The 27,872-nt window shown below is 41.7% G+C and overlaps 1 protein-coding gene across 1 annotated transcript in view; it reads right to left on the bottom strand.

Annotated features, from left to right (window-relative positions):
* Positions 1–292: 292 nt before the first annotated feature.
* Positions 293–27,872, bottom strand: part of mtnr1aa (melatonin receptor 1A a) — a 38,747-nt gene continuing 11,167 nt past the window's right edge. The window contains exon 2 of the mRNA XM_042336848.1: positions 293–1,184. Coding sequence (XP_042192782.1) covers positions 316–1,184 — 869 coding nt within the window. The 3' untranslated portion in view covers positions 293–315. The remainder of the gene's footprint in view (positions 1,185–27,872) is intronic.

Genomic DNA, 27,872 nt, shown 5'->3' with positions numbered 1-27,872 from the left:
CTGTCGTCTGCTACTGTGCATCAAGCAGTTGATTCGAGCTTATTAATTATTGAAAAAAACTTTTATTTCTGTGTGAAAATGCCACATGAGTAAACTACATGTGTTGCTCGTGTAAGCGCTAATATTCTTATGCGCTGACATGCAAATAAATCTTTGTGTCATCCTTTATACCTTAAAGTAACAAGTTTTATATATGAAAACATAGGTTTAACATATATTGATATTTCCATCAGTTATAATATATGTTTTACATTGGTTCTATATTGTTTTATTTTGTTTTATTGTTTGGCACACTGGAGTGAATGCATAAATCATTCAGACAGAATCCACTTTCACTTGATTGTTGTTGGTCATTTGAGGAGAAGGTTTGCTTTTATTTCTGTCGGGTGCATCATTAGAACTCTCTGGAAAGAAAATCCTTGCGGTGCACACTGAGATTATAATTCGTTTGTACTCTCTCCTGAAATTCTGGTTCAAAAGTCCATAGATGATCGCATTAAGGCAGCTGTTGAAGTATGCCATGAAGTAACTGGCTACAAATAGCCATTCTGGAATCCTTGGGGCAATGGTGTCTGGATTGACAGCCACAGCTAGACCAATAAAGTTAAGAGGAGCCCAACAGACTGCAAAGAGCACAAACACCACAAACATTGTCACAAAGTTCCGTAAATCATGAGGCTTGATTTTAGGCCTTGTGTCTGGCTTCACCCGTCTTCTGACTTGTATTACGAGGATCCATATCCTCAAGTAGCAGAAGGTGACGATGCCAATGGGCAGGATGAAATGAAAGAATACCACTGAGATAGTGTAAGCAGAGCTCACGGACTGCACAAATGTGCAGGAGTAGATTCTTGGGTCATACTGCAGTGATTCTACAAACAAATTTGGGACAATGGCTATAAACGTCAGGGCCCAGATGAGGATCACGAAGCACAGGGAGTTCTTGTCACTGTAAAACTTGTCATATTTGAGGCTGTGGCAGATGTAACAATATCGATTGATGGCTATGCCGGTGATATTGAAAATTGATCCGATCACGCTCAGACCCATCAGGAAACCGCTGATTTGGCAGTGCATGTAGCCCAAATTCCAGCCGTTATGAAATATTGATGTCAAGACCATTGGGTATGGGTAGATTGCCACAACTAGATCTGCAACCGCCAGGCTGACCACAAATATATTTCCTGTTCAAAAAAAAGAGAAAGATGTGTAAGCATTCCACATTAACTTTTGCCTAATAATTACCATGCATTTCAGTTATAACTCTGCAAGTTAAAGCAAAACTGTAATTTTAAACAAATTTCAGTAACAATGATCTGATAACAAAATCAACAATGTCTTGCATTTATATACACATAGGATAGCATCTCAGAGCACATTACAGTGCAGAGGATGGATGCCAAGCAAGGGAGAAGGGAGAGGTGACCATAGGCGTGGTTGTAGAGGTAGGTCTTCAGGTGGGATTTAAAAACAGATAAAGACAGGACAAAATGGAGGGATTAAGGCAGGGAGTTCCAGCGATTGTAGCTCTTGTGGCTGAAGACATGGCTACTGATAGAGGAAGAGTTTTGCAGCAGCTGTATTTTGTGGATGATGGAACTGGGCAGACCAGTGAGGAGTATGTTTGAGAAATCAAGGCAGGAGGTGACAAGGGTGTGGATGAGGTTCCAGTGGTAATAGGTGTGAACTAGGATCAGAGATGGACAATGCGGTGATGGAGAAAAACAGCATCTGAATGGGGGCTATATGGAGTAGATTGAAGGTGCATCAGCACATTTGATAGATGCAACTCAATAACAATAATCTTGCATTTGATATAATACTGTTAATGTCAGGAAGACATTGAAAGGCGCTTCACAGGATTTACTGTTAAGTGCAGTAACTCTGTATTTTGTAGGCAAACTCTTACAAAAAATGAAAACATGGTTATTTCTGAAATCCTATTGTCTTCAATCTTTTAAGATACGTAAAAGCTTTTTTGGGGCTTTAATCTATACATATACGTTTTTTGTTTTGGTCAGCTGAGTGTCTGACACATGCAGAAAAGCATTACCATGCTTAAGAGTTTTGAATACATTCAGAGAGCAAGGACTGTAAAGGAACCCAAAAGATTAGAGACATTTTTTGAGGTGTATGTATATTAGTGCACACAGACTTCCCTGATGCATCTATGCCACACATAGCTGAGAGGCGATATACGTCTGTTTACATTTTATTGATAATAATAATTAATATTATAATAATCCTTGAATTTGGTATAGCACCTTTTACGTCATCAGGATGAATCAAAGCACTTCACAGGATAAAGTTAAAGTGCAGACATTGTGTATTTTGTAGGCAGACGACTGCTACACAACCTACCTTTTAAAAAGAAATAAACATGAAGATATGTACTGGGTAATATGATTTTTTGATGAGTTATGCAATATGCATCCATGCAAATATTCCATGAAAATATTTGTGTATGGACAGATTCATAAGTCAGGCATTGAGAGCTGCATGCATGTGGTCGTGGGAGGAGAGAGGATTTGTTGTAAGTCTGTATGCTGTTTATGTTGACAAACATCTAAATTGTGAGAGCTATGACGTTTGATCCTGAGCTGGATTTGGATTGCAGAAACAAATATTCCATCCGGGTTTACATTTACTCTGTGTTCTTAGTATTTTAAAACATGCAAAATTTGATAAATTCTGAAATGCAGGCTTAACTTTGAAGCTAGGGTCTCTCAGTAGTTTGGTTTCATAGAAATATAGAAACATAGCGCACAGAAAAAAGCCATTTGGCCCCATTTTCTTTCCCCATACCCCTGTATAATCTTTATACTTTGAGTTTTAATATACATACACCTCAAAAATACAGTTTCTGCAGTTTAACTTTATCCCGTGAAGTGCTTTGATTCATCTTTATGACGTAAAAGATGCTACACCAAATACAAGGATTATCATAATATTAATTATTATCAATAAAATGTAAACAGACATACATTGCCTCTCAGCTATGTGTGGCATAGATGCATTAGGGAAGCTTGTGTGCCTGAGTGAATAACATGGCAGAATAAATAGTTCTGAGGCTGTGGGCTGAACTAATGTGTCACTGGGCAATGAAGACACGTTGCGTTTTGAGATAAGCTGATTTTTTTTAGAAAACTTGCCAAACTGATGCTTGTCTTTGTCTGATGCTGGGGATAGCTCAACACATCCGCGCAAATGCAGCCATAAAGCTGAACTGTAAAGGCTTGTTGAGAAATTGAATGGATGAATGAGAAAGAAATCGCTGAAAGTTTTTCTGCTATATTTTGCTACAGAAATAACTGATTATTAGGAAATGTAAATAGATCACAAATTCACCTATAAAATACACAGTCACTACCCTTTACTGTAAAATCCTGTGAAATGTTTTGAGACATCTTGACGATGTGTTAAGGTGCTATATCAACTGCAGGAATTATTATGAATTCATTTAATTTTCAAATACATTTTCTGTTAGATTATGTGCAATATCCAGAGAAGTATTAGGTAGAAGTCATAGGTAATCCAAAATAATTTACAATGTTTGTCTATTTCCATGCTGCAGCGTTTATATTGCATTGGATGCGATCACACCAAATTGTGAAGCATTACATTTCAACCTTTCAATAAATATATATCTTCTTATTAATTTTAAATTAGATAGCAATTTATTTTTTGGGTCAGCCGGTGTCTGACACATGCAGAAATCTATCACTAGAGTAGTAGTGCCCAATTATTTTGGTCGGCCAACAAAATAAGTGTTCTTGGTTGAATTTCTGGAAACACACCACCAATCGAACATGGCCCTACCTAGATTAGTGCAAATGTTTGGAGGGCCAGCACTGCGTAAGAGTATCAAAATCAGACTGAGAGTTCTGTGCGCATATGCCCCCTACAGATAGAAATGTCCTTGTGTCTGGAATTCATACTCTCTTGCTGGAGAGGCACATTCCTCTTGCCTAATTCCAGTGAGTATTAAATAAGGGTTCGCAAGAACCAATGCTTGGGGAGCCCAGTGTGTGTGTTAGCGTACTGTTGGAGTTTAAATCCGCATAGCTTGCCATTGAGAGCACTGCCTGACAAGCTTCCCACTGCTTCTCCATCTAAGAGCATACTACCCAACAGGATGGAACAACAACTTGCATTTATATAGTGCCCTTCACAGGGGTAGGGTCCTGGAACCCTTCTGCACAAATTCAGGGGTTATTGTGTCCGCTAAGAACTCAATAACCGATCGACGTAGAGACATGATTTATACCACATCGGAAAGCTCTTGCATGGGGGATTGTCGTGGGTATAATTTTCTCAGGGATCTCCCATCATTGATGAGCTATATTAAAAAAAGGCTTATCACACATGTATGGCAGTTACATGAATATTGCAATTACACCTGGTGGCCGCACCAACTCCCAGTGGCATTGTGGCATTGTGCAGCACAGAGCATGCATGCAGCACACATGCATTCAGACGAAGCCAAGAGGCAGGAACTAGATGGCGGTGGTGAGGTGAAAGTTGCCTCGAGCAGCATTTGACGGCAGTTGTTCGGCTGCTTTTCCTGGGCCGCCCTGGGCTGGGCTGGGCCACGTCGGAGTTGGGCCGGTGGCGGGTGATAGTTGGCTAGGTAAGGCCACAGGGTTTCCGGATTCCTCCAGGCCACGGCCGAGCAGCAACTAGCCGGGGAGGGTGAAGCCTGGGCTCGTGTCGGGGTCTCACCCGGGGCTGGGGTTTAGGCCCTCTCGCTCCCCTTATGTATATAATTCTATATAATAATCTATCTATACTAATAAAGATGAAATGCCTGTCTGTGTGTCAATCTACATTCCATATTGGATCCTTTGGTTGCTGCAACAGCTCGTTCAATACAAGAACATAAAAAGGATGGAGTGAGAACATGTCATTTCTCACATCAAACCCATTGCTTTCACAGACTATTTTCTGAGGAAAGATTTGCACAGACATTTCCTTTAACCCAATGGACACCACACCAACATACCAACTTCTCTACTATTCTCCGATAGTCTCCTTCCACAGTCAACATTTCCCCTTGGCCTCAGGTCTAGCAGCACAGGAGTCATTGTGTCTGTAAATACGTTAAAGAAGAGAGCCAAATATCCATACTATTATTTGGGGCCTCTCCAATTGTAGATATGGAACCAGTGCAGATATCAGAACTTCACAAGACTGTTTGTGTGTGTATTTGTCTCTCTCTTCCTCTATCCGCCTGTGTATGTTTGTCTGCATCGCTCTAATCCTGTACTTGAAAGGATCAGATCTCTCCACCAAACACTCATTTTGAAGTTGATACAACTAAAAATGTGAACTTGAAACACAACAATTATCTTCTGCGATATATAATATGCATGTGCGAGACAAGAAAATGCTGCCAGCATCACAGTCCAACTTCACTTCCACATGAGTAGACATGCAGATAGTTATCATATGGTTACACAGCAATCTATTGTACTCTACATTTCTATTCCCTTTTCAAGCTGATATCGATCTAGTTTTTTTCCCCCAAATAATCAATAGACATAGCATCAATTTTTTTAGTTTTGGCAGTGGTACTGAGGGAAGCTTCTAATCTTTAGATCCACCTAATACTTTTAAAATGTTAAAGCTAAATACATGGATCAGGTCCCCTTTCTGTCTCATTCAAATATGTTACTTTATTTTGAACCATTCCTATGTTTTAATATCTTGCAGAAGCAGGCTGCCAAAACTACATATTACAATTTTAACTTGACTTGTGATCAATATTTATTCTTTGCATTTGTATACTGTTTTATTATGTCGTTGAGATATCTGAAAGTGAAGTTTGGTGACTGTGTATTTGTAGGCGAATGCAGCAGGCAATTTGTGCACAACAAACAATGTTCCACAAGTAGTCATGGAGTAGGAGTGACTAATTGTATTTGGAGGATTGTTAGCCAGGCCACTGGGAAAAACACCCTTTTTTGAATAGTGCTATGGGATCTTTAACATACACTTGAACAGGTAGATGGGGTCTCGGTTTAACTTCGGACCACTTTTTGTATTTGGGGGTATTAATCTTTAATTCAGTTAACCTTTAATTCAAGCATTGAACTTGTATAAACGTGAATTAACTGATGACAAATACTTCTGCCAAGAAAACTGACCTCTTAAGGAAGCTGTGTACATTTAGCTTTGCATAAAGATTATTTCTGAATGTATATGAATTTCTCCATGAAATTATTATTACAAATACTTTCAGGTATTCCCATAACATATTTAAAACATTTTTTTTTAACCCCAATTCAATAGTGAAGGAGTTTTTCAACAGAATTTGTTCATTGCTTTTTTTTAAAACTTCCTATAATAATAATCTTAACTCTTCCATTTCATGCAAATCCTTATCGTGTTGAAGCATGAAACACTACACAGCAATTATTGAACATTGCAGTGCCTGTGAACTTATAGGTAACTTGGGTAGTCAATTTGCACACTCTAATGACCCAGAAGCAGCTCCGAATAATCAATTTTATTTGGGGGATTGTTGGCCAGGACATTAGAAGAAATTCAGGCAGACGGAACCTCAGTTTAACATGTCCTCCAAAGGATGGTACCTCTGACAATGCAATAACCCCCAGCACTGGACTGGAATATCACCCTTTACAATGAGCTCCAAGTTTCGACGTGAGGCTTGAACCCTCAACCTTCTTACTCACAGGCAAGAGTGCTACCAGCTGAGCCGGGCTTACAGGCTGAGCCAGCCTTTTTACAACTGTATTATTGCCCATTTGCTTTAATCCTGTGTTAATATAGTTTAATTCTCTAACACAGCAACACTGGTAGAGCAAACATATCAATCTAGGCACATCTTATGTTCCTGGCTTATGTGACTACTTATCTCCAGGCACAGGAATGACAGTTAGCCAGGATTTAGAGAAACAGGGCTGCACCTCCCAGCCTTAAGTTATTTAATAATAATAATAATACTTGCATTTGATATAGTCAAGTCATTGACCCATCTATTCATAGAATATACTGTAAAGTGGATTGACTGTGTATTTTGTGGGTGAAACATGGCAGCCAACTGCGCACAGCAGTGTCCCATAAACAGGACTGTGATTAATTGTTTTTAAGGATTATTACCCCCGGAAAGCGATCTGCCAATCGACTAACAACTGGGTTCTTATTTACTGCTAGGTAAACAGAGGAAGGAGGCGTAAGGGAGCTTGCCTAAGATTTCGACCCGCCCAGGAGTCAAACCGAGGTTCTTTCATTTCTGAGTCGAGCGAACTAACCACTATACTATGGGACTCCTTGAACCAATTCCATCACTAAATTGTGTTAACAATTTAAAGAACACAAAAATGTACAAAGTCTCTCTATGATCGTGGATGATTGGTATTTGAAATCACTTTTACTCTACTATGGGAATATTGCAGAATGGAGTATGATTATTATTACTAGTGATAATCATCACATTAAACATTGCATACTCCCCTCAATATCCCACCTGTATCCCATTCCGGAGTTCCTCTGACTCATACCCTCCCTCACCTCTTTAAAATTCTGTCTCAAGACTTTCTTCTTCAACAGCGTCTTTGGTCATCTTTCCTTACTCCACCCCACCCCACTCAACTCCAATCCTCAACTCAGGTGCCAAGTCAGGACTATCAACTTTCATCTTCTCCTGATGTGAAAGGCACAATATCCCGGTGTCCTGAGCAACAAATGTCCCAAATAAAATTGGTCACTCACTTCATGGTTATTTGCAGGATATTGCTGTGCACCATTGGTTGTCGTATTTCATCCACAAAATACACAATCACTCCAATTACAGTATATCCTGTGAAGCGCTTTGAGATTTCGGCAATGTGAAAAGGCATAATAGCAAATGCAAAGATTATTATTATATAAATGCAAATTTGTATTGTATTGAATTATAAATAAAGGGTTTTGTGAGAACAACAACAACAAAATTACATTTGTATAGAACCTTTCACCTCGGGGGGATGTCCCAAGGCGCTGGTCAGAGTACAGCATTTCAGGCCCGAGCTGGGGTCGGGGGGGGGGGGGGGGGGGGAGGCAGGGGAAGGGAAGGGTGGTGGCCGATGGCATGGTTGAAGAGGAGGGTCTTGAGGCGGGACTTGAAGGAGACTAAGGAGGGGGTCAGGCGGAGTGACTGGGGGATGGAATTCCAGAGGTTGGGGGCAGAGTGGCTGAAGACTCTCTCACCAATGGTGGGGCGGGTGGGTCGGGGAACGTGGAGCAGGCCAGAGATGGCCGAGCGGAGGGAGGGGGAGGGTTGGTAGGGGGTTAGGAGGTCGCAGAGGTAGCGTGAGGAAAGGCCATGGAGGGCTTTGTATGTGAGGACCAGGATCTTGAAGTGCATCCTCTGAAGGATAGGGAGCTAATGGAGTCCGGCAAGAATGGGGGAGAGGGTCACGGAGTTTGGTGCGGGAGAGGACACGAGCTGCAGAGTTCTGCATTATCTGCAGCCTGTGGAGGGAGGAGTTGGGAAGGCCGACAAGCAGGGCGTTTGCATAGTCGAGCCTGGAGGTGATGAAGACATGAACAAGAGTTTCAGCGGCCTGAGGGGTGAGGTAGTGGTGGAGTCGGGTGATGTTACGGAGGTGAGGGAAGGCAGAGAGGGTCATGGCTTGAATGTAGGGGAGAAAAGACAGTTGAGGGTCGAACAAGACACCGAGGTTCCTGACTGGCTTGGTGAGTTGAAGTGTGCAACCATGGAGGTTGATGCTGCCACAGCCTGAGGTGCTGAGGCGCTGGCGTGAGCCAATCAGGAAGGCCTCAGTCTTGTTCACATTCGACTGTAGGAAATTTGCCCTCATCCAGGACTTGATGTCCGACAGATGTCAGGACAGCAGTAGTCCTGGAGTTGAGGGTGAAGGCAGAAAGATAGATTTGGGTGTCATCCGCATACATATGGAAGTTAACGGAAGTGTGCAGGTGATGTCACCAAGGGGGAACATTTAGATATTAAAGAAGAGAGGGCCAAGGACAGAGCCCTGGGGGACGCCAGATATGACAGTGCAGGGTCTGGAGGAGAAACCGTTAGAGGCAACAAAGAGGAGACGGTGAAAGAGATAGGAATCGAACCAGGCAAGGGCACGTCTGCGAAGATTAAGTAAAGAGGAGAGGCGGTGTATGAGGATGGAGTGGTCAACAGTGTCGAGGGTGGCAGAGAGGTCGAGGAGGACAAGGAGGCAGAGGGAGCCCTGGTCACAGATGAATGTCATTAGTGACTTTGACCAGGGCTGTTTCCGTGCTGTGGGCAGCGCGGAAGCCGGATTGGAGGGGTTCAAAGAGGAAATGGTGAGAAAAAAAGGAGCGGAGCTGGGACGCAACGACTCGTGCCAGGGCCTTGGAGAGGAATGGGAGGTTAGAGATGGGGCAGTAGCTGGAGAGGAGAGATGGGTCCAGGGAAGGTTTTTTCAAGATGGGGGTGATGACGGCTGTTTTTAGGGGGATGGGAACTGAACCGGTGGACAAGGAGAGGTTGATGACATCGGACAGGAGAGGGGCCAGAAGTTGGAGCTGGGAGATGAGGAGAGAGGTGGGGAGGGATAGAGGGAGCAGGTGGTGGGTTTGAGTTTGCGGACATTCGTGGTAAGGGAGGAGGGAGAGATAGGGTCGAAGGAGTATAGGGGCGGATGGGTGGGGTTGAGTCATGATGGAGAGTTGATGTGGGGGTAGCTGTGAACGGGGCTGAGGTGGCTGAATGTATCCTCTCGATTTTAGGTTCGAGGCAGTTCAGCATCTCCTCACAGTTGGAGTTTGAGGAGAGGATGGGCGAGGTATGGGAAGGTGGACGGAGGAGATGGTTTGTGGTGGAAAAGAGAAGCCTGGGGTTGTCCTTTGCCTCCAAGATAACCTAGGCATAGAAGGAGGATTTGGCAGAGGCAAGAGCGCAGCGATAAGTCTTGGTTGCGGTGAAGCCAAATTTGCCGATGGACCGTTAGTTTGGATTTGGTCCAGACGCGTTCGGCAGCTCGCACTTGTGCCTTGAGGGAATGGAGATGGCTGGTGTACCAGGGGGATTTATGGGAATTATGAGGCAGTTCGGGAGGTGAGGGGGGGAAAGATGTCCAGAATGGAGTAGAGGGAGTTGTGGAGAAAGAAGAGTGAGGAGAGGAGATCAGTCAGTGAGAGCCAGAGGTGTAGGAGTGCAGATGACTCCAGGGTAGTGGAGAGGGAGAATTTTTTTTTCCATGGACGGTATGTAATGTTGGATGGTTGGGAAAGAGGAAGGGATACTGAGGTGTTGAGGGAGATGAAGTGGTGGTCCGAGATGGTTTTATCGACAATGGTGATGTCCGAAACGGTGAGGCCCCGGGTAATCACCAGGTCAAGGGGATGGCCACGGTTGTGGGTGGGGGAGTGGATGAGGAGAGAGAGTTTGAGGGAAGAGAGGAGGGAGGAGAAGTCGGCAGAGGTAGAGCAGGAGGGGGTGAAGTGGAGGTTGAAGTCGCCTAAGATATGGAGGTGTTCGGAGCAGAGGGAAGATAGGGGAGTGGAGATATCCAAGAGAAAGGTGGGGGAAGGCTTGGGTGGATGGTAAACAGGGAGGATTTTGAAGGAAAGCCTGAAGGGGTGGTAGAGGATAAGGTGTTCAAAGGAGGGGTAAGTTCCGGAGGAGTAAGGGGAAAGGCCGAGGAGGGACCGGGAGATGAGAGCCACACCACCGCCATAGTGATTAGGCCATGGGGTTTGGTGAAAGGTGTAACCTGGAGGTGTGGCCTCAACTAGTGGAAAGGTGTCGCCTGAGGTGACCCAGATTTTGGTGAGGGCGAGGGTGTCGATATTTTCCTCGACGGTGAGGTCATGGATTGTGAAAACCTGCAGTAACCCTCAAATAGGTTTATTGCAGTTCTATAGACTTCATTGTTTAACTTTACACCCCATGGAGCACTCAGCTGTTTTGCAGTCTTAAACTGTGATGGCCCATGGAATCAGAAAACATCTACAACAGGTGACTGAACAATGGAGTTTAGTGAATAATCTGTTACAATAAAGTGCCAATAGACAGTTCAGTAGACTGTGCTATATGGAACGACTTCACAATGAAATATCGTGAGCTCTTATTACCTATGGATCAAAATGCACTGGAGTTGGAAGGGTTTCTGTGATCAGAAACTGCTGAGTAAAATGTTACTTTTATTTATCTAACATTTCTGAACATAGTTGCAAGAGAAAAAGATTAGGGAATTATGAGCAAAGATAATCTCCAGTGTTCCAATGATGGGGTTTCATTTTACATTTGCCTTTGGGCATCAATAGATAATATGGAATCGAGTCAATTCTCTGTGGTGATCTTGATGGGCTGGTTCCTGAGCCAGGTGGGTCGGCACTGCTGATGACAGACCAGCTAGCCTGACTCATTACCAATACTTGTGGGGACAGACTGATCACTAGGGTGGGTTTCTTCACAGTTAACTCCTGTTAATCTTACAAGCCAAAGTATTAATAGGTAGCATGGTCTTAGCTGGACAAGCAACAAGAAACCTACCAGACCATGATATCAATGGCAATCTATCCAGGTTTGGCTGTTTATACCACAGCAGTTCCCTCAAGACACTCCACGGTCCCCAAGCTTTGGCTTTCAACAAGCCACCTGATACTTTCCTGAATTAAGTTAACACAGTGCATCCCTCCAGGGAGAGAGTGTGCATTCCATTCCAGGCACAGGGAGATTACCAGCTACAGGTGGCATATATATATCAAACACTCATATTGGTTTAGATACTCATAAACATTATATGTGTCTATTTAAGCACTATGAGACATCACCACTATGCGATGGATGCTATCTAAATGCAAGTTGCTATTGATTTGCATTGCCAGACCAAAAAAGACTAATAAAATAAAAAAAATAATACTAATCCTTACATTTGATATAGCTCCTTATCACATCATCAAGACATCTCAAAGCGCTTCACAGAAGTGAAAATAATTAAGAGAAAGGCATTTTATAATGAAAGTCAAATCCATATAGACTACTGGTTTTCAGTCGAGTTAAACCATCAGAGCAATGTTATCTTTCCTGTCAATTGCTGTCATGAACTATGATGTATTGCAGTCTCTGAATCAAAAGACCAGTCTTTGAATTCCCTCACCAGTGAGCCACTCTGCTGCCCTGCACACTGAAAGCAAGTCTACTAAAAGAGATTACTCACTAATGCTCTACTACTCGACTCCTCCATACACTCACACACTGAGGGTACTCTCACTATCCCTTCCTGCTAACTGAGGGGCCAGTCTGCCCTGCCCTAGGGGCTGCTCTCCTGTCCCTTGCAACAAGCTTCCATTCTCCCCTGGCACAGGGCCAAAGTACTCCTTGCTGCTCAGGCTCCCTGAGGAGACCACAGTCTTCTCCCTGTGTCAAGAGGCAGCTGTTTCCATGCCATTAGGATAAGTGTTTGCTCTACCATCAGGTGGCTGAGACTCACTCAGACTGCTATTTAATGTGAAGAGATTGCACTCCTCTAAGTGCTTTCAAAATAGATAACAGAGTTTACGATGGGAGTGGATTTTTAATGTTATACTAATGCTTTCCTGCATTCAGCTGTGAAAATCATGTCCAATTTAACCATGAATTAAAGAAACGGGTAACCAGTTAGTACAAAACTTATCTAACCTTGCTGCTTAGGGCTTTGGTTTGTAAAGACCTGTCTATACCTACAAGTTTCACTGAGGAGCCAAACACACCAGGCAGCCTTAAATTGTACCCAAGATAATTGTGCAACTGCTTGCATTATCACACTTGCTATTTCTTTGGAGTTATATAGCCTCTGGGTTATCTGTCTCATCCCACAAAGAGGATACTTCTAAATTCAATTTGTCAAAATGATGGAAAACTCACCTGGATTTGAATGCAGAGCATTCGTGTTCCAAGTATTGTCCAACTGAGCTATCCATGATGTTCAAACTACAACTAAAACAGCCAAGTTGAACACTTAGAATTGATGGGGCGAGATGCATGATGTGATGTGATAATTATCACATTAACTATGATTGCTCCTTCCTACCTCTGTGACTTGCTGACTCCAAATTAATAATAATAATAATCCTTACAATTGATATAGCGCTTTGCAAGTCTTCTCAATGTCTCAAAGCGCTTCACAGAATATGCTGTAGAGTGAATTGACTGTATATTTGTGGGCGAAACGCAGCAGCCAATTGTGCACAGCAGTGTCCCACAAACAGTCGTGGATTGAAAATGACCAATTTATTATTGTTTTGCTTTGGAGGGATTATTATTAGGCGTGTGGAGTAAGGAAACTTGCTCAAGGTTTCGCCCTGCCTGGAATTGAACCCAGGTGTCTCGCTCGCAAGGCGAGTGCTCTAACCACTGAACTACAGGACTGCATAGTCCTGTAATTAATCTGTCTGCTCCCTCCACTCCAGTCCCCCACGCTACATGCCCCACTATCTGTGGTCCGACCTTCAGCCCCTCTTCCCTCATCCTTTGGAACTCCATCCCACAGTCCCTTCACCTCACTCCCTCTCTTGCCTCCAACAAGGCACGCCTGAAGACCCTCCTCTTCGACTGCACTTTCAGTCACCCTCCTACCCCTGCTCTCCACCCCTCCTGATCCCAATCCCTTGCTCAAATCCAAATCCCTCACTTTCCAGCACCTTGTGACATCCTCCTGATGTGAAAGTCGTTATACAAATGTACTTTGTTGTTCTTGTTCCACTGGCTCCCCATTTCCCAGAGGATTGATTTCAAGATCCTCTTCCTCACTTTTAAATCCATCCACCGTCTTGCCACACCCAACCTCCGTGACCTTCTAAAACCCTACCAACTCACCTATTCCTACCGCTCGGCAGGTACCGGTCTGCTTCACAAACCTGCCCTGCCCACCTCACCATCGGTGGTCATGCCTGAAATTTATCTGCCCCCACTCTCGGGAGCTCCATCCCAGAGTCCCTTCACCTTGCCCCTTCCATTGCTTCCATCTCAAGACCTTCTTCTTTGACCACGCCTTCTTCTTTGACTACCTCCCTCCACCCAACACTCCGTAACCTTGGCCCCATCCATGCCGAATCCAATGCCCAGCTCACGTGCAAATCATCGACTGTCCAGCACATTGATACCTCCTCCTCACATGAAGGGCATTATATAAATGCAATTTGTTGTCTTTATTGATTTCTCCTGAATAGTTACCCTACTGTCCTCATCAAGCAATTTTTTTTAAAAATGAGTTCAATAAATGAGCCTTAATCACCCTTCCTGGTAACCTGCTCTGGCCATCAAGTACTGAAATTTCCCTTTGCATTTGGAAGTACTGTTTTGTTTGGAGTTCACCTAAAGGCTGCTTTTGTGACCTTGCTCTTGGCAAAATGGCTGCCACATTTACCTGACAAAAAAAGCAGTCATTACACTTGACAGTTGTTATTTATGTAAAATGCTTTGAGATGTTTAGACATGATAAAATGCTGAGATTGTCCATTTCTCACTGTTTTACAAACATCAATGAAGTTTTGGGTACCAGATCTATGTGAATTTGATATTGTAGAGTCAGCATTTGAGTCTGCTTCACAGGATATCGGCTAAATTCAGTTTGAAATTCTTCTAGTTTCACTTAAATGCTGATCTCTACAATCAAGGCAGCTTTCAATATGAGCTAATCTCAATGCAGGTTGTGGGGGAGAATAGCCTGGCTCGGTAGAGAACAACTTTGCGACATTTCATAATGCAATCCCTGTGATAATTACCACATTGAATGCATCATACAATACCATGTTACCACATAACAACTTGGACTCTAGTTGCCTGGAAGCCCAGGGCTATTTACCTAATAGTTAGAAAAACAGGCTGCCCTCAAAACACTGGAACTCTTGGACAAATATGTAAATACTCTTTGCTCTTAAAATCACAAAAGGCATCAGCAAAATATAACCAAAGTATGGACAACTGAAGAATGATATTTAAGCACCTCTGTGTGAAGCAAATCAATAAATTAAAGATAAAGAAATTAAAATTCCCCAAAGTCAGCACCGACTATCAATGGATTAGTAATGTGACTATAGATCAATTCGAGGGAATCATATATCCCTGCTGAGTAAAAAATGGTTCAAGAATAAAAGCATCAAAGTGGGGTTTACTATTATCTTAAGACATGAATGATGTACCTGGGGTAACAAGTCCAGCACAATGTTCAACCAGTGTTTAATCTGGAGAGGCTTTTGCGATTTCCAATTAAGGAGAAATAACCTTACAACCAACGTCAACAGAATTTCAATTAACCTGCAAAATGTCTTATTCCCTTTTGGGAGGCCATGCTCCAGAAGACAATGTTCTGATTTCATTGAAAGAATAACCCTTGTGAAATGGTGTGTACACATATCTAAGGATTTTAAATTGAGGTAGATACCATGCATGGAACTCATTCAATTGAAAGGAAACTATCATAGGACAAATATTTCCACACAGAACCCAAATATGTGAAGAGAAATTTGCAATGAAACAAGCGGTAGCAAAGCGTTTGTGCTTTGTGTGTTCTTACATAAGCTTTAACTATAAGTCAAAACTAATAAGGAAAGAAAATGATTGAAATAGAAATCATTGTATCACATGAGTTGACAGTGCAGTACTTGAAGTTTGCATTGCAGTAGGTTTTACAACAACTTGCATTTCTATCGTGCCATTAACTCCAGATGGTGTCTCGGAAGGCTTATTAATGTAATGTGATGCTCTCGGAGACTGTAATGTTCCAAATACATTCTGATCCTTAATTATTGCTGGTGAAAATGTTATCTAATATCTCTTTTGTTATTTAACATCAAGGAGATGATTTCTCACATAATTCTTGAGTATTCCTACATTTCCCCCTATCCATGATCTTCTGATGGAAACAATGAAGAAAGTTTCACGCACAAAATAAACAATCAATTCACTTTACAGTATATTCTGTGAAACACTTTGAGACATCTCAATGATGTAATAAGGCGCTATATCAAATGCAAGGATTATTATTATTATAATATAAAGTACTTATTGAACATTTCTATCATTTCTACATTAAAGTGAAATCACACTTTGAAGAAAACAGTGATAAGAACATAAGAGCAACAACAAACAACAAAATTACATTTATAGAGCGCCTTTCACATTGGGAGGACGTCCCAAGGTGCTGGAATATAAGAAATATAAGAATGTAAGAAATAGGAACAGGCCACTCGGCCCCCCGAGCCTGCCCTGCTATTTAATAAGATCATGACTGATCTTCTAGCCTAATTCCATTTACCTGCCCTATCCCCATATCCCTTAATCCCTTTAGTTTTTAAAAATCTGTCAATCTCAGTCTTGAATATGTTCAGTGATTGAGTATCCACAGCCTTCTGAGGTAGAGAATTCCATATATTCACTACCCTCTGAGTGAAGAAATGTTTTCTCAACTCAAGTTCTTAAGGGCTGACCTTTAATCCTGAGACTATGACCCATAGTTTTAGATTCTCCAACCAGAGGAAACAGTCTCACACCATCTACCCTGTCAAGACCCTTAAGAATCTTATAAGTTTGTATAAGATCACCTCTAATTCTTCTATATCCTAGAGAATAGAGGGCGTAATCTACTCAACATATCCTCTTAGGTCAATCCGCTCATCCCAGGAACCAACCTAGAGACCCTACGTTGCACCCCCTCTAAGGCGAGTATATCCTTCCTTAGATAAGGAGACTAAAACTGCACACAATATTCCAGGTGCAGTCTCACCAAGTCATGTACTCTAACCCCTTTGCTATAAACGCTAACATGCTATGAGCCTTCCTAATTGCTTGCTGTACCTATCTAGTCTCTCCCCCTCCAGAAAATAATCTGCTTTTCTATTTTTTCTACCTAGGCGAATAACTTCACACTTTCCCACATTATATTCCATCTACCATCTTCTTACCCACTCATTTAACCTATCTATATCCCTTTGCATCCTCCTTGTGTCCTTCTCACAGTTTACTTTCCCACCTAGCTATGTATCGTCTGCAAATTTAGATGCATTAAGCTCTATTTCCTCATCTAAGTTATTGATGTAGACTATAAACAGTTGAGGCCCAAGCACTGATCCTTGCGGCACTCCACTAGTCACAACCTGACAATCTGAGAAGGACTCATTTTCCCTAGAATTTTCCCTACCACCGATGTCAGGCTAATTGGTCTATAGTTCCCCATTTTTTCTCTCCCACCCTTTTTAAATGTTACGTTTGCGATCTTCCAATCAACAGGAACCGTTCCAGAATCCAGGGAATTCTGGAAGATCAAAAATAATGCATCCATATTTCTGCACCCACCTCTTTTAAAACCCTAGGATGCAGGCCATCAGGTACAGAAGATTTATCAGTTTTTAGTCCCATCAATTTCTCTAGTATTATTATTTTACTGATATTAATTTCTTTAAGTTCCTCACTAACATTAGTCTCTTGGTTCCCCACTATCCCCACTATTTCTGGTAAGTTTTTAGTATTTTCCAACGTGAAGACAGAAGCAAAGTATTTATTTAGTGACTCTGCCATTTCCTTATTCCCATTATAATTTCTCCTGTCTCTGTCTGTAAGGGACCCACATTTACTTTTGTTAATCTCTTCCTCTTTATATACTTGTAAAAGCTCTTACAATCTGTCTTTATATCTCTAGCTAGTTTACTCTCATATTCCAATTTCTCCCTCTTAACCAGTTTCTTGGTTATCCTTTGCTGATCTCTAAATCTCTCCCAATCCTCAGATTTACAGCTCTTTTTGGCAATATTATAGACCTCTTTAATTTTATACTTTCCTTAACTTCTCAATCGGTTGAATCACTTTTCCCAAGAGAATATACATTCGCTGGGAATTATCTAATATATCTTTGAATGTTTGCCATTGCTTGTCTACCGTCATATCTTTTAATCTACTTTCCCTGTCTATTTTAGCCAAATTGTCCCTCATACCTGCAAAGTTGGCTTTATTTAAGTTTAAGACCCTTGTTTCGGACTTAACTACATCACTCTCAAACTTAATATTAAATTCCATCATATTATGGTCACTCTGCCCTAGAGGAGCCTTAACTTCAAGATTACTGACTAGCCCTGCTTCATTACACACTACAAGATCTAGGACAATCTGTTCCCTGGTTGGTTCCTCAGCATACTGATCCAGAAAACTATCTCTCATAAACTCATCCTCTAATTTACTTTTGCCAATTTGATTTTCCCAGTCTATATGAAGATTAAAATCACCCACGATTATTGTATTACCCTTGTTATATGCTCCTCTAATTTCCTGATTAATACTCTGCCCAAAACTGTAACTGCTGTTCACGGGTCTATAAACTACTCCTATTAGTGTTTTCTGCCCCTTGTTGTTTCTTAGCTCCACCCATACCGATTCTACATCCTGATTTTCTGACTTAAGATCCTTCCTCTCTACTGTTTTTATCTCATCCTTTATTAACAGGGCTACCCCCCACCTCGTTTTCCATATTGCCTATCTTTCCTATACCTCAGGTACCCTGGAATGTTTAGCTCCCAACCTTGGTCTCCCTGTAACCACGTCTCAGTAATGGCTACTAGATCGTACCTGTTTATCTCTATTTGTGCCATTAATTCATCTATCTTGTTACTACTGCTTAGTGCATTCAGGTAGAGTGTCTTTAATTTTAACCTTTTACTATTTCCCCTACTCATTAACGCCCAATTTTCTTTGTTAAAACTCTTTGTCCTTACTTGACACATTCTGTTCTTCATCTCCCAGGTTGTTACTCTGCTCTGCAGCCTTGATTTCTTATTCGCTTTGCGAGTTTATATTTAACCGTTACTCCCCCCCCCTTATTAGTTTAAAGCTCTCTCTACTTCCCTAGTGATAGAATTGCATAGAACCTACAGCACAAAAACAGGCCATTCAGCCCAACTAGACCTTAACAATGTTTATAAATTAAGTTTGTAAATAGTAAATATAAGTTAGTAAATATTGTCTTTTTTAAAAACATTTTTAATGATAACCTATGCAATAACAGTAGATTTTATTTATTTTGTAATTAAGTGTCTGTTGCAGAAGCTGAAAGGGGAAATATAAAGATAGTCCATTGATATTTCAGTGGAAAAATTATGCAAGTGTTTTTGTTTTAGCTATGATGACTTATGTGAAATCTTGACACTCAAGTTACAATGGCTAGCTGGTAGCACTCTTGATTTTTGAATCAGACCATTATCAGACCTCAAGAAAAAAATAATAAATTGGTCACTTCAATCCACGACTGTTTGGGGGACACTGCTGTGCACAATTGGCTGCTTTGTTTCTTCCACAAATATACAGCCAATTCACTTTACGGTGTATTCTGTGAAGCGCTTTGAGACGTCTAGAAGACATGAAAAGCGCTATATCAAATGCAAGGATTATTATTATTATAATATTATTATTATACACCACATGGGCTTCTACCCATCCTGATCACTGATGGGCTTTCACCAGCTTTCCTTTATTTTCCCCAGCCACAAAGAACCCCCTCCTCCCCACCCCCAAGTTTGGAGGGATGAGATCAGATGGGCTGAAGGACCTTCTTCTAATAATCCTCACATTTCTTTCGATTTATTTTTTTCTTTCCTTTCTTGTGAACTTGGTGAAATTGTGTGAGACAGTTTAATACACCCAGAGGGTTGCCATGCTGTGGAATGATTTTCCAGAGCTGCCTGTTGGAGCAGAGTTGATTGGGAGCATTTGAAAGGGAAGTGTATAGTACATGCAGAAGACGGGTATGATGAGAGTATTGGAAAAGAGCAGAAAATTGGAACTAGCACACTGACACTAAACAATAGTCAAATAGCCTCCCACTGTGTCATGAATTTCAACTACAGGTTGATGGAACATTCACTGCAATAGCGCATGTTGGCATATGGCTCTGTTAATGCAGAGACCAATGGAAACATTAGTCAAAGACCTTCAGGAGAAGAAGAGATGGAGTGAAAAATTGGAAAAAAAAAGCCCGTATGTACACATTTGCTTATAAGTCCTGTAGAGCACAATTTCAATAGTAATAAATCTGTTGTTGATCTTTGCAAGACAGCTCAGTTAAATTTGATGTCACAGTAAAGCAATCAACCTGGAAGCAAAGTTATTAATATGGCAGACTTCATATGAGTTACTATGCATACTTGGTAATATTTTAATCTGTCCTCTTTTAAGCTTCCTGCATCAATCCTATTCACCCACACTCTGCATTCCCACCCCTCTCCTCATCTCTTAGCTCTATCTCCTGGCCCCTCTTTTAACCGACATTATCAACCTCTCCTTATCCACTGGCACTGTTTCCCATCCCCCTAAACAACCTTATCCTCAAAAAACCTTCCCTGGTCCCATCCCTACTCTCCAGCTATCGTCCATCTCCAACCTCCCTTTCCTCTTCAAGGCCAAGCCCTGGTCCAAGTCATTAACAACATTCTGATCATCTGCGACCAGGGGTCTCTGCCTCTTTCTCCTCCTCAACCTCTCTGCTGCCTTCGACATTGTCGACCATTCTATCTTCCTCCAATGTCTCTCCTCTCAGCTTAATCTTTGGGGACCTGCCCTTGCCTGGTTCGAATCCTACCTCTTCCATTGTCTCCACTTTGTCGGCACTAACATCTTCTCCTCCAGCCCCCGCACCATCAATCGTGGCATCCTTCTGGGCTCTGTCCTTGTCCCTCTCCTTTTCAATATCTATACGCTCCTGCTTGGTGACATCATCCGCAGACATGGATTCAATTTACACATGTACGCGGATGACACCCAACTCTACCTCTCTGCCTCCACCCTCAATTCCAGGGCCACTGCTATCCTCACACACTGTCTGTCAATACCAAGTCCAGGATGAGAGTTAAATTTCTACAGTTGAATGTCAAGAAGACTGAGACTCTCCTGCTTATCTCCCGTCAGCACCTCCATACCCTGGGCACTGACACATCTCGCTCCATGGATGCACTCTACATTTCATGGAGCCAATACCGAACCTCAGCAACCTGTTCAGCCCTCAACTGTCCTTCATACCTCCTCACATCATGTGCCATGACCCGCTCCACCGTTCCCCACATCCGCAACTTTGCTCAGCTCCGCCACTGTCTCACAACGCAGGTTGCTGAGATCCTCGTACACACATTTATAACGTTCATGCTCGACTATGCAAACTCCCTGCTTGTCAGCCACCCCAACTTCTCCCTCCGAAGGTTGCAGATCATCCAGCACAGCCCATGTCCTCTCCTGAACTCGGCTCCACGACCCTATCACCCTCATCCTCGCCCGACTCCACAGAGGAAGCAGTTCAAGATCCTGGTCCTCACTTTCAAAGACCTCCATGGCCTCATTCCCCCCTACCTCTGTGACCACCTAACCCCTTACCAAGCTGCCCACTCCCTCCACTCTGCAGGTTCCGGCCTGCTTCATGTCCCCTGCCTCCCCCGGGCCTTCAGCCCCTCTGCCCCCACCCTCTGGAACTCCATCCCGCATTCCCTCCACCTCGCCCCCTCCCTTGCCTCCTTCAAGACCAGTCTCAAGACCCTCCTCTTCGACCGTGCCTTCGGTCACCCTCTTCCTCCCCTGCCCTCCACCCTTCCCAATCCTGAACCCCAGCTTAGGTCTGAAACACTTATTGTCCAGCACCTTGGGACGTCCTCCCGATGTGAAAGGTGCTATACAAATGTAATTCTGTTCTTCTTGTTTCCTCCTGAGTTGGGAGGTGGGAAAAGACCATCTGACGGGTTTGTTTGTAGACACCAGTGCTACAGTTTGATGACCTTGGGGAGGGTTTCTGCTTCAGCAGATGGAAAACGAACCGTTTCCAGCCAACGTTTCTCCCTTTGCCAGATGAACCTGCTGAGACTAATCACCCCTTTGGGTGAAGCTTGAATGTGAACGTCACCTAAGCATGAAATTTTGTCTTCTAGTTGAGAATCCGGTGCTTCAGTGTTTTACCTTCCAGCTTGTAGCATTTGTTGCCTATAGTTAACACTTTACTGTGATTGCTCTCCACTACTATAAAACTACATGGTTACATATGTGAGGGGAGTTGCGTAACAGCTGAAGGCAGAAAGCTAAACAAGATGGAAATGAAGTCCTATCTGTATGATATGACACTGATTCAGATAGACAGCACTTCCCACAGTCATTTTTCAACCTGCCTCTATTCTACAGGCTTCCTGTAATCTGGCTTCTAAAAACAAGGCGCACAACATTTAAAGATGAATTATTTTGTTCCTGGATTAAATTTAGCCATGAAACATGGGGAGCAAAAGTGATTCATAACACATTGCTTGTGATAGTAAAACACCAAAAATGTTATCCCTATAGGTTTGCAAGACAAGCCTGTCAGGTCCATCTGCAGTACTTTTGGGCACTATAGATGAAAGACAAGCCAGGCAGACTCACTGCATGACTTGGAGGGAAGACTGCAGCCAGTGATTTTTTAGTGATTCTTGCACTCAGCATCTGTTAAAACTGTTAAAAGCCCTAATAGTTAGAGTGGTCCTAGCTAGACAAGCAGTGTGAAGGGTGCAAACATTACTCTCAATGGCAAGCTATGCAGTTAAACTCCAACAGTACCCCAACATACACTCTGAAATCCCCAAATCTTGGCTCTTGCCAACCTGTGCCAAATACTCTCTGAAATTAGATAAGCAAGTTGCATCCTTTCAAGGAGAGAGTGTGCATTCCATTCCAGACAATTGTGGCTTGGTTTGGTCTGGTTTGGTTTGGTCACTATTAAGCATGGTAATTGGTTTCCATATATGCAAGACACCCATCTGATCAAAATATAATATGCTTGCAAAGAAATCGTAACAGGTTTCCTAAAATAATCAATAAACAGTGCAAAATGTTTCCAGTGGCCTTCAAAATTCTTTGAGGAATAGATGTATAAATGTAAGAATTTATATAATTGAACCTGAGAGCCAAACGAGAAAGATGAAGTTTATTCCCAATTATCCTCATGGATAACTACTCATACTCCATCAGAAGCAATCATTTGGTGTTATCTTGTTACCTTTTGGAAGCCAATATGGATTCTGATTTCTGATTCTGGATTCAGATTCTGATCAGAAGAGAGATACGGTAGTTGGGAGGAACTGTAGGGTGGTACAGTGGAAGTGTAGGGTGGAAAAATATTTTGAAGTTTTGCTTTGGGGAGTGTGTATGCTTTCCTACCACTGAGCCAGAGTGGCTGGCTGAGAGGGTTATGTGCGCTTTGTGAAAGTACTGGATTTATTCACTGCACTATTTCATTTCCTAAGGATAAAAGGCATATATTCAGAACTAAAATTAATAACAAATAACAATTCTTCCATTGATACAGCACCTTTCACATCAGGGTGATGCTTCAAAGTTCTTACAGGATATATGGTAAAATACAGTGACTGTGGGCAAATGCAGCAGTCAGTTTAAATACTCTAATGTCCCACAAACAGCCATGCAGTAATTGGGGATTCCTGGCCAGGGCTCTCCATTCTCTTTTCAAAAAGTGCCATGGGATCTTTATCATTCAGCTGAGCAGGCAAACAGGACCTCAGTTTAACATTTCATTCAAAGGACACTCCCATTACGAATTGGAGTGTTATCCTAGACTAAACAAATTCCAACAACAAGAACAAATTGCAGTTATATAGTGCCTTTCACAACTGGAGGACGTCCCAAGGCCCTGGATAGTGAAAGGTTGGACCCCAGCTGGGGGTTGGAATCAAAAGGGGTGGAGAGCAAGGGGGATGGGGATGGGAAGTTGATCAAAGGCACAGTTGAAGAGGAACGTCCTGAGATGGACCTTGAAGGAGGCAAGGGTCGGGACAAGGTGGAGGGGCTCTGAGATGAAGAATGAAGAGGGTGGGAGCAGAAAGGTTGAAGGTCTGACCACCGATGGTGGAGTGGAGAGGATGGGAGATGTGGAGCAGGCGAGTGCCCACTGAGCAGAGGGAGTAGACAGGTTGGCAAAGGTTTAGTAGGTCGCAGAGGTAGGGAGGAGCAAGACTGTGGAGGGCTTGAACTGTGAAAGATCCAAGTCCCAAAGTGTGGCTTGAACACACAGCCTTCTGATTCAGAAGCAAGCGTTCTACCAACTGAGCCAGGCTGCCACACATGTATTAAGTTAAGGAACAGTAGAATGCGCTGGCCACAAAAAAAATTCTAACCTCTTGTTTTTTTAAAAAAAATCTATTGAAAACCTTGGTGGTGCTGACAGAGCCAGCCATTGAGCAGCACTTCATACTTTGTTGATGCTATTTCAATGGCACCACTTGATAGCTGACAAACATCAACAAAGGAATATTCTTCCTGTGGAGAATTTCATTTATAAGCTCTTGCATTACCGGAATTATTATATTTACAGCCCATCACCTCTAGCCTCTTTTGTGATGGAAGTCAAACACATATCGCCAGCAAAAGGGATTTAACACTAAGTTTAAATGATAAGCTGAGATCTGTGAACTACTGAAACTAGTTTTCAAAATATTTATTTATGAAGCAGCCAGTTCTTTCCAGTGTGTACTGAATCTCATTCGTATAAATTTTTCTTTTTTCTTAAATCTTTTTATCTTTTAAGAATGTGTATGTCCTCAACAAGGATGATGATGCTGCAGAATTGAAAACGCTTTGCACTCAGTCAGCTTCAAACATGAGTTGAACTTTGAAGATGAGCTCTCTCTGCACTGCTTGAACAATTATGCCTCAAACCATGCCTCCAAAAGCTATTGCCTAATGCACTCGCTTGACATTGGAGCGTGAATCCTGCAGGGAAGTTCAAAAACATGATTGTATAAGTCTTCTTTTCTCAACTACCAGAAAATAGGGTAAGTTGTATTTCATTTTCTGGTTTACCCACATCCCATCAATCTGTTTTCACAGCCACTTGAGACCCAAAATTACAAATATTTAAATTGTCAAGAATGTAAGATTCTGCAAATTAAGATTTTACGATTTTGGAAAAATCAACGTTAACTCAATCTGAATTTGGAAGTAGGTTTCGGGCACTTTTTAAGACTTTGTCTGATCTCAAATTTTAAGACTATGATCTTAACGCTAAGAATTTTTTACTTTGGCTAGTACTCAGTAATATTGCATAATGACATGTGCTGCATCACGAGATGAGTTTTAAAGTACTGTCTGCTTCAAATACACTGTATCAAATGTCATTCAGCTCAGAACATAACACACTCTTAGTTCTCTAAATATGACTGTGTGTGAACTCAGGAATAAGTGCTGCCCAATGTATACATATTATTTTGTCAGCCTTCTCTCAAGAGTACAGCTTAAATTACATTTCCTGCTGTCAACTAGTTCTATCTGCTTTTGCCTATTTAATGTCAAACATGTCAAAAAATTCACGCTTTGGACTGGAGATTGGATTACATTTGCCCAAATTTAATTTATTTATGATAGTGGACGGTCATTGCCAAAAGGAAATGACTTATCTTATCCCTCTGAGTTGCATTTGATCCTAGAAAGTGAAAGGACAATGTTAACGCATTGTACCATTTAGTTTCCTTCCCTCATATTCATTCAATAAGTCATATGCTGAATGTTAGTATTGATTTACGAGTAATAATCCTTGTAATCTGTATAGCATCTTATCACAAGATGTTTCAAAGTGCTTCATAAGATTTTACTGTTTACAGCCCTTGGGATGTCCTGCTGACGTGAAAGTCACTACGTGTAATTTGTTGTTGTTGTTGTTAAGTGTAGCAATTGTGTGCGCAATCGGCTGCCTCGTTCGCCTACAAGTAAACAGCCACTACATTTTACAGTATATCCTGTTAAGTTTTTGGAGATCTCTCACTGACATGATAAAGCACTACATAATATGCAAATGTTTCGATGGAGTGAAAACTGCAATGTTTCTTCAAAGTGGTAAATATCACTTTCTAAGATAATTATTGCAACACTGGGGATAAATTCCATTTGGGTGTAGATTTACTCTATTTACGCAGCAATTTAGACTGTTCAGACCTGGGCAAGTAATGAATTCAATATTAACTTTAAAATTCGCATTATCTGTAGTTTGTAAGAGTACTTACAGAAAATAGTGTTCAAAATTAAGGCTATATTTAACAATTTGCCAAATTCTATATTCATTGAAATGCTACGTAAAGTAAATCTACACTCAGATGTAATATTTCACTAAACATCTGTTATCACACTTATCAACCTGTTAATAAAGATTAGACCCGAGTTGAACCTTTCTGGTGTAACTAGATCCAAGGTAAGCTGGTACGCTATTTGGTAAAGCAACAACAACAACAAAATTCCAGTGGTCCTGGAGTTGAGGGTGGAGGCAGAAAGATAGAGTTGGGTGTCATCCGCATACATATGGAAATTGACCCCATGTTTGCAGATGATGTCACCAAGGGGGAGCATGTAGATATTAAAGAGGAGAGGGCCAAGGACAGAGCCCTGGGGGACGCCAGATGTGACAGTCCAGGGGCTGGAGGGGAAACCGTTAGAGGCAATGAGGTGGAGACGGTGAGAGAGATAGGAATCGAAACCAGGCAAGCAACAGTGAAGTGTCATGTTCTGCAGTAATTGAAGGAATAAACTCAAGTTCACCACAATTCTGCCAAAGTTGGGGATCAGGTTTTTCACATCCATGGCCAGTCATTAGTAATAAACTGGAAATTACAATGTTTCTTAACTGATTTGATGTGATAATTTTCAACCTTCTATTGTTTCAATTTGGCATTAATGTCCATTTTTCCATACTGTGCCACTGGCCTCCCAATCAGTCAAAAATGTCCTAGTGACCTCCTCTTCAATCCAGAAGAGAGATTTTTGTGATGCTTCAGTACCTCAAAAGAATGCTTCTAGCTTGCTTAGACGTAGATATATACAATGGAAGTGTTGTCTCTCATCAGAACGTAACAGAATATAATTATTTTGATATGAGGCATTAAAGGAATACCTCATTTTCACTACAGGCTTGAAATCATGAGAATCTTACTTCAGAATTTTCACTTCATTTTAAAACTTATTTCATGTATCACCTTTTCAAAAGAAATTATAATTATTGCTGTTACCAACTATATTTCTATTGATGCAGCCAGTGTTTATTTTCCTTTTACACTGTGCTGGAAAACAGAATTTTACTGCTAACAGGGTAGGATTGTGTATCATTGCATGGATACAGAAATCTCTATTTACATATCTCTCTATTGTACTTCAGTGCTGCTGAGGAGCAATGCCTCGAGTAGACTCGCCCATACACACTCATCATTTCCAGCAATCAAAAGCTATTTATTAAACATGATAAATTTAATGAGAAGAAGAACTGAATTCACACAATTACCATTAGGAAAGAGTCTTCACACTGATAATTGTTTTAAGACACATTCACTATGCACCAACACGATGATCTTCATAATCTTCAAGTCAAAATCTAAAAACTAAAACTCTATTGGGATTACATTTAATTCCTCTGTCTCTACTGCAGAGTACAAAACAAATCCAGCTTCCCCCACCATTTACATTGATTTTTATTCCTTTGCTGGGAGTTTATCCCATGACTTTGTCGATTATAATGATCTTTGTATAAAGTGCCTATAATGTGTCAAAATACTTTCTGTGAAGGGCAGTGACTCGTGTATTTGTAAGCGATGAAATGAATGACCAATTTTATTTGGAGGATTGCTAGGACAGTGCCATGAGAATAATCTTTTTGAATAATATCATAGGATCCTTTAACAACCACCCGAACAAGCAGACATGACCTGAGTTTAACGTCTCATCTGGAATACAGTACTCAGAAAATACACTGTATTGCAGGTATCAGCAGAGATTATAAACTCAATGTATTTGGGGCTTGAACCCAAAACCTTCTGACTCAGAGGCAAGAGTGCTACCAACTGAGTCACTCTGACACCTAATATGATCAAATTTGTCTTAGGCAGCTTTGATTGATGGA

Source organism: Callorhinchus milii, unplaced genomic scaffold, assembly GCF_018977255.1.
Source record: "Callorhinchus milii isolate IMCB2004 unplaced genomic scaffold, IMCB_Cmil_1.0 Scaffold1, whole genome shotgun sequence".
NCBI classification, from domain to species: Eukaryota; Metazoa; Chordata; class Chondrichthyes; order Chimaeriformes; family Callorhinchidae; genus Callorhinchus; species Callorhinchus milii.
This window is presented reverse-complemented; position numbering and strand designations above follow the sequence as displayed.